This window comes from Theropithecus gelada, chromosome 15 (genome assembly GCF_003255815.1).
Source record: "Theropithecus gelada isolate Dixy chromosome 15, Tgel_1.0, whole genome shotgun sequence".
NCBI classification, from domain to species: Eukaryota; Metazoa; Chordata; class Mammalia; order Primates; family Cercopithecidae; genus Theropithecus; species Theropithecus gelada.
The window spans coordinates 44480158-44492231 of NC_037683.1; the positions used below are offsets into that span (position 1 = coordinate 44480158).

General features: G+C 50.8%; 1 protein-coding gene across 1 annotated transcript in view; it reads right to left on the reverse strand.

Moving 5' to 3' along the window:
- Positions 1–148: 148 nt before the first annotated feature.
- FRMPD1 (FERM and PDZ domain containing 1) overlaps positions 149–12074 on the reverse strand; it is a 100130-nt gene continuing 88204 nt past the window's right edge. Inside the window, exons 13-16 of the mRNA XM_025360041.1 lie at positions 11271–11453; positions 9766–9913; positions 6128–6934; positions 149–2664 (exon numbers count right to left, since the gene is read on the reverse strand). Of these exons, the coding sequence (XP_025215826.1) occupies positions 284–2664; positions 6128–6934; positions 9766–9913; positions 11271–11453 (3519 nt within the window). The 3' untranslated portion in view covers positions 149–283. The remainder of the gene's footprint in view (positions 2665–6127; positions 6935–9765; positions 9914–11270; positions 11454–12074) is intronic.

Below are 12074 nucleotides of genomic sequence, written 5' to 3' on the forward strand. Positions count from 1 at the left end.
CCTTGAGAGTCTATAAGCATCCTGACCAGGGTAGAGACTTGTCTTACTCATCTGTAAATCCCAAGGCCTGGCACAAAGGCAGTACCCAGTGAATGTTTGTTGAAAGAATATAAGTGAATGCTTTTGACTCAAACTCTATGACTCAGGCCAAGATTAAGCAGCAGTTTATTTGAATACTCTATATAGTAAACATTTGAAGAGGGTGGATGGGAAAGTGGAAGGGGCTTCTCAGGGAAGTGTCCAAGGCAAGAAAGGGCAGGAGGCCCTTGGGCCATTGACCTGCTTACAGGGCCGTGGATGCCCGGAACTTCTGGGTCAAACAAAACACGGCGGCTGTGAGGGCCGTGCACTGACGGGCCAGGAGTTTCACACTCAGGTCATGGTAGCCCCTCTCGCAGGTCGATTTAGCGGCCTCTACAAACTGATGGTAGGTGTACACCACATCCCTCAGGTTCCCCGCTGCCTCCCTGTGCCGGGTAGAGCAGCGGCTACAGTCCGTGAACTGAAAGCAGAGGCCAGCCAGTTGGACCAGGTGCTGGAAGGTGTCACGCACGGCCCCCTGCATCTCTTCGGGGGACTGGTCCATTCTGATCACATGCTGACAGCTCGACAGGAGCTTCTGGGAGCCCATGCAGAGGCGGCTCCGGCTTTCAGTAAAGTGCCAGGTGCACTTCTCCGGGGGATGTTTGTTTCCAATCCCCCAGGAAGTTTCTAAAATGTCTTGTAGCTCCAGCAAGCTCTCCATGAGCTGGATGAAGCCCTCAGGGGTGCTGGCGGGGGTGGCTTTCAGCTGTCTCAGTGCCCTGGAGCAGTACTCTGGCCAGATGTGGCTTTTCCTCGACAGGGGTGCAGTGCTGCAGCTATGGGTTCGGGCAGGCCTCCAGGGCAGAACCACCGGGCTTCCGGCAGAGGGCGGTGAAGTGAGGGGGGCCGTGGGGTGTGCTTCCAAGTCCCGGTCTTCTTCCTCTGTCTCAGGCTGCGGGCCACGGAAGCATGTGGCATAGGAGAACTGACAGCTGCACTGCTCCATCCCTATCCTGGGAGCCACCATCTCATTCATGCCTGCAAAACCCAAAGATGTAGCCATCCTGAGACTGGCAGAGACTTCAGGACGGCTTTCTGGGGCAAAGCACAGAAAAGACTTCTCAGCAGGAAGGCAGATGCTAGAGCTGTCACTTTTGCCTTCTGAGAGTAAGCAATGGTTTGAAGTTTCTAAGTGAGGATCCTCTTGTGGACGTGGTAGTGGCTCTGGCAGGGAAGGCCCAGGATTAAAACAGACCCACTCAGGGCTGTCCCTATGGGCTGTATCTTCCCCTGTCACATGGTTAGGTGTCTCTGCCTTGATCCCCTCTGGAGGGAGGGCTGATGAAATTGTCTGCTTCCCAAGAAAGAAATCAGGGTCTAAATCCAACTCTACGAATAGTTTTTGTTCTTGAGCCTGGCAGGCTTGCCCTGGGGGTTCTCTGCTCTGTCCTTGAGGGTCTCGAGGGGCATGTGGTGGGATCTGCTCAGTCCCTGTTACAGGAGCATCTAAAGAAAGGGAGGTTACTATTTTACCAGCTGGAGAATTAATATCAAGAGTCTGTGAAACATTATTTGACACATCACCCAGGGAGTCACCTGAATCCTTCCTAGATTCCTCCTGAAATATCTTGGTGCCATTTTTGTTTGTAACTTCTCTGTCTCTTTCCAAAGATAGTTGTCCTTGTTGCTCTTCCTTTGTAGGGATGGAAGCTATCTTCTCTCCTGGATTTATTCCACATTCATCACTTCTAGGCTCATCTCCAGGAGACAACAAAGGCTCTGTGTATTTGGGGGCAGTTTCTTGTATATGATTTGTACAAAAAGATTCCAATCCCATTTCCAACTGGACATGGGGCTCCAGCTGGAGCTCTAGTGTGTCTCCTTGAGAGACCTTATGTAGCCCTGGGTTGCTGGCCAGGCAGACTCTGTCTGGGTTAGGGTCGCCACTGGAGAGGGAGAAGGAGCTGTCCCCATGCTCTATGGTGGGTTCTTTGGGGGCAGTGCCATCCAGGTCTTGAGATAGAGGTAAGATTTGGGAAGGCCTTGCCTGAGCAGTATCTGGGCCAGATGAACCTGGATTAGAACAGTGAGGAGGGCTTGCTGAGGAGCTGGCAATAGGGACAACACCAGAATTCTCTTTATTGTTGGGGTCAATCCGGAAGCGAATGGCAGAAATAGAAGACACTCGAGAGTCGATGACTGATTTGGTTTCCATGGTCTCGGGCTCCATCTCCATGACCCTGGAGGCTGGGTTTGTGCTCTTGGTCTCCCTCAGGGGAGCTAGCAGCCCCAGGGCCTTTGTCTCCAGAAGGCCAGGCTCACCCTGCATGTCCTGCAGAGAGGACACAGTTGGGGAGGGTGCACCAAGGGCCAGGTAGGGCTCCCTGTCATAGTAGCACACGTCGTCTACACTCTCCAGGGAGGCTGATGGCACCAGGGGAAATGAGACCTGAGAGGTGTAGTCGGTCTGTAGGAAAGACCTTCTTTTCCTCAGGGTCTTGGCATACTTCTTGACTCCTCCCCTCCTGCTTGGCTCTCTTCCATGTGGCCCACAAGGCAGGCTGTTCTCAGGGCTACAAGTGCTGGCCTTATTCTGCAAGCTTGTGGCACTGGGTTCTGCAGCAGAAACATCTCTGGGCCCTGGGAGTCAGGAAAGAAAAAATATATTAAAAAGCAGAAAACCAAAGAGGTTTATAGAGCTTGGGGCTCAGGCCTTGGGCTTGCCTGGGTTCAAATTCTGGCCAGGCTGTGTAACCTTGAGCAAGTTCAATCCTGATCTCCGCAACTTCCTCATCTGAAAGATGGGTATAATAATTGTGACAGACATTGTTTTATTTTTTTGAGACAGGGACTCGTTCTGTCACCCAGGCTGGAGTGCAATGGCATGATCTCAGCTCACTGCAACCTCCGCCTCCCAGGTTCAAGCAATTCTCCCACCGCATCCCCCTGAGTAGCTGAGAGTACAGGCATCTGCCACCACGCCAGGCTAATTTTTGTATTTTTAGTAGAGATGGGGTTTCACCATGTTGGTCAGGGTGGTCTCAAACTCCTGACCTCAAAGGATCCGCCTGCTTAGGCCTGGGGTTACAGGTGTGAGCCACCGCGCCTGGCTGACACTTTTTTTTTTTTTGAGACAGGGTCTCACTCTGTCCCCCAGGCTGTAGTGCGGTGGTGCGATCACAGCTCACGGCAGCCTTGAATTCCTGAGTTCAAGCAATCCTCCCACCTCAGCCTCCCAAGGTGCTTGGATTATAGGATTGAGCCACCGCACCCAGCTGTGATAGACATTTTTAAATTTTTGGCTCCCTAAGATCCATTTAATTGTCTTTTGGTCACAGCACCTCAACTTCGATTTAGGGAATGACATCTCCCCAGTGGTTAGAACCTGCTGGAAGTGTTCATGAAGATGCTCTGTCCACGCCAGCCAAGTCACTCAGCCAGTCAGCTACAAATTCCCCACAAGTCCAAACTCAAAGACATTGATTAAAAAAAAAAAAAGCAGTGCCGTTCTTTCCAGCCACAATATCTTGATAATACAGGTAGGGAATCCTGTTACTAGACTCTTAGCCTGGTTGCTGTCTATTTCTGAATCCACAGTTCTTTAGGTTAGCCAGCAATTCTATAAACAATCTTACTTCCTAACACTTTTTCTTTGTGCTGATGTTAACCCAAGTCTTTTAGTGCCAATAGTGCCAATCAGTGCTGCTGTGCAGGTTAAATTAATTAGCGCATTTTTATAAAGCACCCAGCACAAGGCCTCTGCCTCATTAGGTATTCACTAAAAGGAAGCTATTCTTGTTATTGCCATTTCATGTCTGAATGCAAAGGGGCCACGACTCTGTCACAGGCATCGAGTTTTGTGCGTCCCAGGATGGATCTTTCTGGGAGGAGAGGCACTATTGTGAAGAACCCTTGGGAATCAGCCAGAAGGAATTAGGATCAGAGCCTAGCACTTGAGAATCAGATAGCTTGTGTAGTCAGACCAGTCATTTCTAACCTGGCTGCTATTAGAAACCCTATCAAGTCCTATGCTGCTCCCCAGAATCTCTGAGGCTAGGGCCTAGGAATCTATAAGGTCTAGGTTGTTGTCGTTGTTTTTATTTTTTTTTATTTTTTTGAGACAGAGTCTTGCTCTGTTGGCCAGGCTAGAGTTCAGTGGTGCGATCTCGGCTCATTGCAACCTCCACCTCCCGGGTTCAAGCAATTTTCTGACCTCAGCCTCCCAAGTAGCTGGGATTACAGGCATGCACCACCACACCCAGCTAATTTTTGTATTTTTTGTAGAGACAGGGTTTCATCATGTTGGCCAGGCTAGTTTCAAACTCCCGACCTCAGGTGATCCGCCTGCCTCGGACTCCCAAAGTGCTGGGATTACAGGCATGAGCCACCGCACCAGCTGAATCTATGATTTTCAAACAAGGTCCCTCAGGTGATTCTGATGCCCAGCCACGTTTGACTGCCCTAGGCTACTGACAGCCACTGACCAAGGAGTTTCTAAGTCCCAAAGACAGAGAAGCTCCAGTAGTGAGTCAGGGGCCAGATCAGAACCTAGGCTGAGGAATCCTAGTTCTGGCTCTCTTCTCAGCAACACACTGGCTCCCTATAAAAAAAACAACAACAGTGTCCGGTATGAACCCCGTATGTCCCTGACTAGACTCCCATAAAAGGGCCCTGACTGATGGTTTCTGCCACACTTCCATCCTGCCCCCAGCACAACAGCTGGCCCTGCAGGGCAAGGCTGGGGGCACAGAAAGTGGTTGTCTGGGTTCTTTGGGGAGCAGTAAGCAGTCTGGCCATGGTTTCTCCTTTCCTTAGGGGCATAGTCAGTAGAACTCAGTGTAGATGGTGGAGACTTCATTCATTCATTTAGCAACAGTTGCTAGACACTGTGTGCTGGAGACACAGTGAGAAACACACAGTTCTAACGCTCAAAGGAGTTCTCGGTCTAGTGATGGAGAGAAACATCAACACAGAATCATACAAGTAAATATGTAATTTACATGCTGTGCTAGGTGCCAGGCAGGGAGAGCCTCAGGTGCTGCAAGAACATGTGACAGGGATGGGGAGACCTGCCCTGGGCTGGGAAGCCTGGGAAATGTTCTCTGAGGAAGTGAATTCCAACTGGAATCTGAGAGATGGATGGCACCAGCAGCCACGATCAGGGGAGGGGTGTTTTGGGCAGAAAGAGCAGCACGTGCAAAGGCTGGAGGAGGGAAAAAACAGGCACTTGTAGAAAGTGGCAAGGCGGGCTGTATGGCAGGAATGCAGGAGGAGGGAGAGACACAGGCAGAGGCCATGTCACAAAGGGCCTCAAAGGGCCTGACAGGGCTCCCAGAGGAGCTGGCCTTTCTCTCCAGAACAGTAGGAGAGCACAGGAGGGCAGGGAATAGAGGATCAGAGAGCAGCAGGAAAGCACCGAGACAGGAACAAGGGCTGCAGCTCTCCCAGCTCCTGGCAGGTCACCTTCAATATCCACGTGCTCTTTTCCAGTATGTTTCCTTCAGAATGCAGTGTGTGTGTGTGTGTGTGTGTGTGTGTCCTGCCCGGATCTCAGTTCTGCGTGGGAAGTCATCCTACACGGAAAGACCCTCCACACTCGCGGTGGAGGAATGTGTGAGGAACCTGATTGAAACACAGCCACCAGATCCCCCACCTTCTGATGTCAGGGTCCCTTGGACCCCGGACGGCCTGTCCGTCTGGTTCTTCTTGCTTCACGGCCTCCTTTAATGCAGCCTCAGGATCAGTGATGACATAGCCACTTCGCTCTGCCCGGCACTCCTGCCAAGCCCTTTTCTTTTGTGTAAATTCTGTCCCTCCCACAAGGCCCAGCCCATTTGCCCCCTCTTCTGGGAGGCCTTCCCTGATTCCCACTGTTGGACGAATCCCTTCCATCTCTGCTTGCCACAGTTCTCTGAACCTCCCTTGCAGCCCTGCCACGATGCCTCAAATTTCGTCCACGGAATCTGTATCTACCTCCTCAGAAGTGGACAGGGACCCTGTTTCACTCATGTGTCTTCCTCTCAAGCTTGGCCCCGGGCCTTGGCCCCCAGGAGGCACTCGGGAGCTGCCTGCTGTGTCTGCAGACCTGCAAGGGAGGGCTCACCTGAGGGGGGGCCTGGGGGAGTGAGCTTATCAGCCGCATCATAGTATTCCTCATCTGAGCTGCCATCCTCAAAGGCCAGTGGTGGGTGCAGGGCCAGGGATTCCAGCATGGAACTAGGCTGGGCCTCAGTCCAGCCCTGCTGACCCCAGGCTGGTGGGGCTCCCCCTTGCCGGGAAGCTGTGCTGTCGGAACTGTCACTCAGGTAGCTGGCCGGGGAGACACTGGAGCACAGGCTATAGTAGTCAGCGCGGCTGCCTTCATACAGCCTGGGGTCCAGCCTGACTGTGCTCAGTTCTGGTGCCCAGCCAAATGTCTCCAAAGCGGCACTCTCGGAAAACTCTGTCTTCTGGCACTGGGGGTTGGCTCTCTGGGCCAGGTCCAGGAGACAGAGGAAGCCACTGGTTTCAATCCCGCTTCTCTCCTCCTGGCTGTCAGAGTCAATGCTCTCTGGGAGGCTTGGCGAGCCGAAGTGGAAGAAAGCGGACCTGATGGAGGAGCAGGTATCTAAGTCATCCTCTTCCAGAGCGTCCATGGATTCGCTCGAGCCGCTGGTCCTGTAGCCGCGGCTCTCAGTGTTGGCTGAGTCGGACGCCTCAGACTCGGCACTGTCTGTGGTGCTGCTGGCCCCGCAGGTGCTGGGGCCCCTCCTAGCCACCTCAGGTGTGGGGCTGTTCCCAGGAGGCTGCTCCTCCTTTATGAGTGATCTGCAGGGTGCCAGCTTCACCAGGCGCCTGTCAGAGAGAGGTTCGAGTACGCAGTCCACCTCAGAGGACTCCTCTGAGTCACTGCAGGCCCTGGATTCATAGCCTGCAACACAAGGTACACCAACAGTTACACAACAGAACTCTCCCGCCTGTGTGTCCTTCTAGCCCCCCCGACCCCCACAGAAACCTGCCAGATAAGAAAACTGAGGGCCAGAGGGTGGCTGGCCTAAGACCGTGCTATACTGACTAACACGGGATCTGAGGGACTCCACCTTCCATGTTCTCCCCACAGTATCAGACCGCCTGTCCCACATCTCTCTGAGCTAAAGGAGGCTGGATTAACTCCATCCCCACCTCCAAGAAGAACTGTCTGTTCATGGAAATGTGGTATTTACTTTGATTCCTCTTTGCAGGGGCAGCACTGCCCAGGTTTGCTAAGCCCCTCCCCAGACCTCAGTTCTGTTGTGTCTGGGCATCAAAGTCAGATGGGGAATCATATTTTAAAAATACAACAGATCCTTGGCCCTACCCCTGATGTACTGAGTCAAATCTCTAGAAGTGGGGCCTGAGAATCTATATTTTTAGCAATTTTATGGGGAGTATGAGGCTGCTAGGCTGGCACCATTCTAAAGCCTGGCCTTCTGGATCCATGGGTGCTACGGGCTTTGTAGGACAGTGAAAACTTATCCAGCTGTAGGTTCTCAGGAAGGATTAATGGTAGGAGGGTGGGGAGCACTGAGCCAGGTTGCAATCTCTTTATTCCTGTAAGCCTCCAGAATGATCTTTCTCAAACTTCTCTCCGACCTCATCACACCCTGCTTACACCTTCTGATGGCTGCCCTGCCCATGGGGAAGAGCCTGACCGCCCCCACAACAGCTACAGACTCTCACAATATGGCCTTGTTACCCTTCTCACAGGATGGCCGTGGCGCCTCATGCACAGTCTAGTCCTCCCTTCCCTCAAAGGATGGCCCTAAGGCCTCCTCTGCAGGCTCTTCCCCCTCTCCCAGGATGGCCTCGAACCCTCCTCCATAGTCTAGTCCCCCCGACAGGATGGTCTTGATGCCTCCCCTTCAGTCTAGTGTCTCCCTCACAGAACGGCCCTGAGGTCTCCTCTGCAGTCTAGCTGCCCTTCTCATGGTGGGGCTCCTATCTCTTTTCACCATCTCCCTTTTCCCCTCTGGCAATATGGTCCAGCCCCTCCTCAGGCACCCAGTCCCCCACAGCAGCCTTCCCTGCCATGTTCCAGCCACCCATAGGGAGAGCTTCTTTCAGGTCATGGCCTTTTCCTCAGGTCATTCCTCCAGGGTCCCTCGGCCTTGAATGATCTGTCTTCCTTTCTGTGCCTGGTTAACTCCAGCATGTTCTTCAAGATCTACTTCTAACACCTCTTCCTCTAGAGGACTTTCTCTGACAGGCAGCAGCAGTCACCCCCCAGCCCCTCCACAACAGCCCTGTTCCCACTCTGTGTTGTCTCCCTGAGCAGACTCTGAGGAGTCACCCTTTGTTCATAAATACATTGTGTAACAACAAAGGTAACAGGCCAGTGTGGTGGCTCACGCCTGTAATCTCAGCACTTTGGGAGGCCGAGGTGGGCAGATCATTTGAGGTCAGGAGTTTGAGACCAGCCTGACCTGCATGGTGAAACCCCATCTCTAGTAACGTACAAAAATTAGCCGGGCGTGGTGGCATGTGCCTGTAATCTCAGCTACTCGGGAGGCTGAGGCAGGAGAATCACTTGAACCCAGGAGGCGGAGGCCGCAGTGAGCCAAGATTGCTCCACTGCACTCCAGCCTGAGTGACAGAGCGAGACTGCCTCTTAAAAAATAAAAATAAAAATAAAAACAAAGGTAACAGATACTCCAAACTCATCACTTTCTGTTTTACTTACTGTATTAATACCTATTCTCTTGAGCTGATTTCTACTTTATCCATATAGAGGAAACACTGCAATGGTGTGCTACTGACCACCTCTTCCCATCTCCACATTCAGTGACATCATGTGGTGGTAGCCTGAAATTAGCCACGGTGAGAGTGTTGACACCATGGAATTGGGCAATTCCTTCAAATTGTTTTTTGTCCCCCTGCAGGGAGTTGTTAAACATTTATCAGCATATCCCTGGGGACATGCTGCATCAATGATGCTGAAGCAAAAGCCTGGCAGAAACTGGGAGCTGGCCTGGGGGAAAGTATCTTACCTGCCTTGCAGAGATGTTCTTTTATACTTCAAGAGATTGCAAAAGAGTGCATAGGTATGGAAGAGAAGCTAGGTCATCTACTTCCTGAACAAATAAGTGACATCACTTTTTGATGAGAAATAATGATAATCTATTTATTTATTTATTTATTTTTTTGAGAGATGGAGTTTTGCTCTTGTTGCCCAGGCTGGAGTGCAATGTCACGATCTCAGCTCACTGCAACCTCCACCTCCTGGGTTCAAGTGATTCTCTTGCCTCAGCCTCCCAAGTAGCTGGGATTATAGGTGTGTGCCACCATGCCCGGCTAATTTTGTGTTTTTAGTAGAGATGGGGTTTCACCATGTTGGCCAGACTGGTCCCAAACTCCTGGCCTCAGGTGATCCACCCGCCTCAGCTTCACAAAGTGCTGGGATTACAGGTGTGAGTCACTGCGCCTGGCTGAGAAATAATGATAAAATGCAGTGGATCTGAGACGATCTTAGGAAATACTGCAGGGAACTGGAGCTCTTCCACAGCATTCCTTGGTTTCAGGAAAATTTCAGATACAAAGAAAGCTTCTTTGTTTAGTATTTATGAAAGATCAATTGTTTACTAGGAAATAAACAGAGAAATAGCTCTCATCCGCTTGAGCTGAAGCCTCGGCTCAATTCAATTCACCACCTCCCTTTAGGCTGCCCTTACCTACAAGGCCAGTGAAAGGGGCCTGTCCTTACTGGGGCAAGACTCAGCGCCTCACCTTCTTCTGTGGATACACGGTGCGCTTGTTGTTTGTTTCCAGGCCAGAGGAAAATGGAGGTAACTGGGTCAACCAACAGCCTGTAGTACCCAGCAATCAGGCAGGCTAGGTCTTTTGCACTGTTGGATTCCAGCAGCAAAGTCAGCACCTTGGAAAGCAAATAGAAATCTCATGTTTATCAAGGACCAAGGGACAGTCTGAAGACTGACAACAAAGCCATGTGGGACCAACGAGAGATTCCAAGTAAATCCGGCCATGGTCCACCGATAGATCTCCTGGTGCCCCATATCCTCACCTGCAAGGCTTTAAATGAGGATCTGCATGTACTCATACACGGACACCATTGCACATGCATGCACACGCGCACACACACACACGCACTCGTGCACACACACACTCACACACACACACAGTGGGCTCTTCCCGCCCAATCTGTACAGTGTCTTCTGGCTCCTCATCCTCTACCCCAGGGCCATATCTAAACTGCCCTATCCCACCCTGTTCATTCCTGCAAGAGGGACCTTGCAAGACTAAACTTAGAAAAGAAAAAGGAGCAAGAACATGTGGAGAATGAGGGAGAGGGTGATAAGAAGAATAAAGCACCACTCTGGAGTATGTTGGGATTAAATCAAAGGAGGGCAGAATAAAAGTAAGACCTTTGAGAGAGGCTCAAGAGGTACCCTGCACTAGTGACCTTTTTTTTTTTTTTTAGACAGAGCTTCGCTCTTGTTGCCCAGGCTGGAGTGCAGTGGTGCAATCTTTTGCTCACTGCAACCTCTGCCTCCTGGGTTTAAGTGATTCTCCTGCCTCAGGCTCCCAAGTAGCTGGGATTACAAGCGTGAGCCACCACACCTGGCCCACTATTTACCCATTTTAATGCCCACCACTCAAAGCTTTTGGGCAGCAATCTGATCCCATGCATGTGATAAAATCCTCTAGTGGGCTGGGCGCGGTGGCTCACGCCTGTAATCCCAGCACTTTGGGAGGCCGAGGCAGGTGGATCACGAGGTCAGGAGATCAAGACCATCCTGGCTAACACAGTGAAACCCCGTCTCTACTAAAAAATGCAAAAAATTAGCCAGGCGTGGTGGTGGACGCCTGTAGTCCCAGCTAATTGGGAGGCTGAGGCAGGAGAATGATGTGAACCCAGGAGGCGGAGCTTGCAGTGTGCCGAGATGGCGCCACTGCACTCCAGTCTGAGCGACAAAGCGAGACTCTGTCTCAAAAAAAAAAAAATCCTCTGGTGTTCTCCATCTACGTTTCCAACCCCGACAGGAAAGCACATGGTCCATCTCAGTTTGTATAAAAAAACCTTTTAGGACTTCTTCAGGAAAATGTACCATTTACCACTTTCCCTTTGATAGAACAGGACGGACAATTCGTCCTCTTAAGCAGATATTGGACATTAGACTTTATTATTATTTAAAATTCATATAAACTAGCCTGGCCCCCATTTGGCCCCAGATTCCAGCAGTTGAATTCAGAATCTCTCCCCATTGTGTTACCTTGACGTCCTGAAGATACACTTTGACCACGCTCACTTTCTCAGACTCTTCTGTTAGCTCTACACGGCTAATGTTTGCAAACTCTGCCAATGTGGACATGATGTTGAGTTTGCTATTGATAATTTGGCTAATCCCATACTTGGCTCCAACTAGAAGGGCAATGTAGGATTCTCTATCCTGTAACTGCAGAGGGTGGAAGGGGAATTAGTTTCCATTCGCAAGCTAGTGGAAATACATTTCACATGTAAGCAATAATACCTCTCGCTGCAAACTCCTTGATTCCTGCTTTAGGTCCTAACCACCAATCCTCCAGACTATTGCCTGATGGAGCCCCATCAAGAGCTAAATCAAAGTGTAAATTTATCTCCCCAAACTCTTTCCAACACAGCCCTGAGCCACAGCCATAAACACATCTGTATTTTCACAGCTATGTACCTATCTTCCCGCTCTATGAATCCCTTCCCTGCCATCCTTTCCCATTTAAATCCTGATCCTTCTTTAAAAGCTTACATCAAAACCTACTGCCTATGGAAAGCATCTGCCTGATGTCAGCCCCCTTAAGCCAGAAATATCCCTTTCCTCTCTGTTGTTCCTGTGCCACTTCCTCTTATTTCTCTACTAGCACTGAACACTTATGACTTCTTATTTTAATTATTTGTATTAAGTCTCATTTTCCATGTTAAGTTTCTCAATAACAGAGTCTGTATTTATCTCTATTTGTAACCCGCAGTGCCCGGCAAGCACCCTGAACCGGTTCCATGTCGCTGGTTGCTTCTCCCACTACCAGTTCTTTCCTTAGACAAG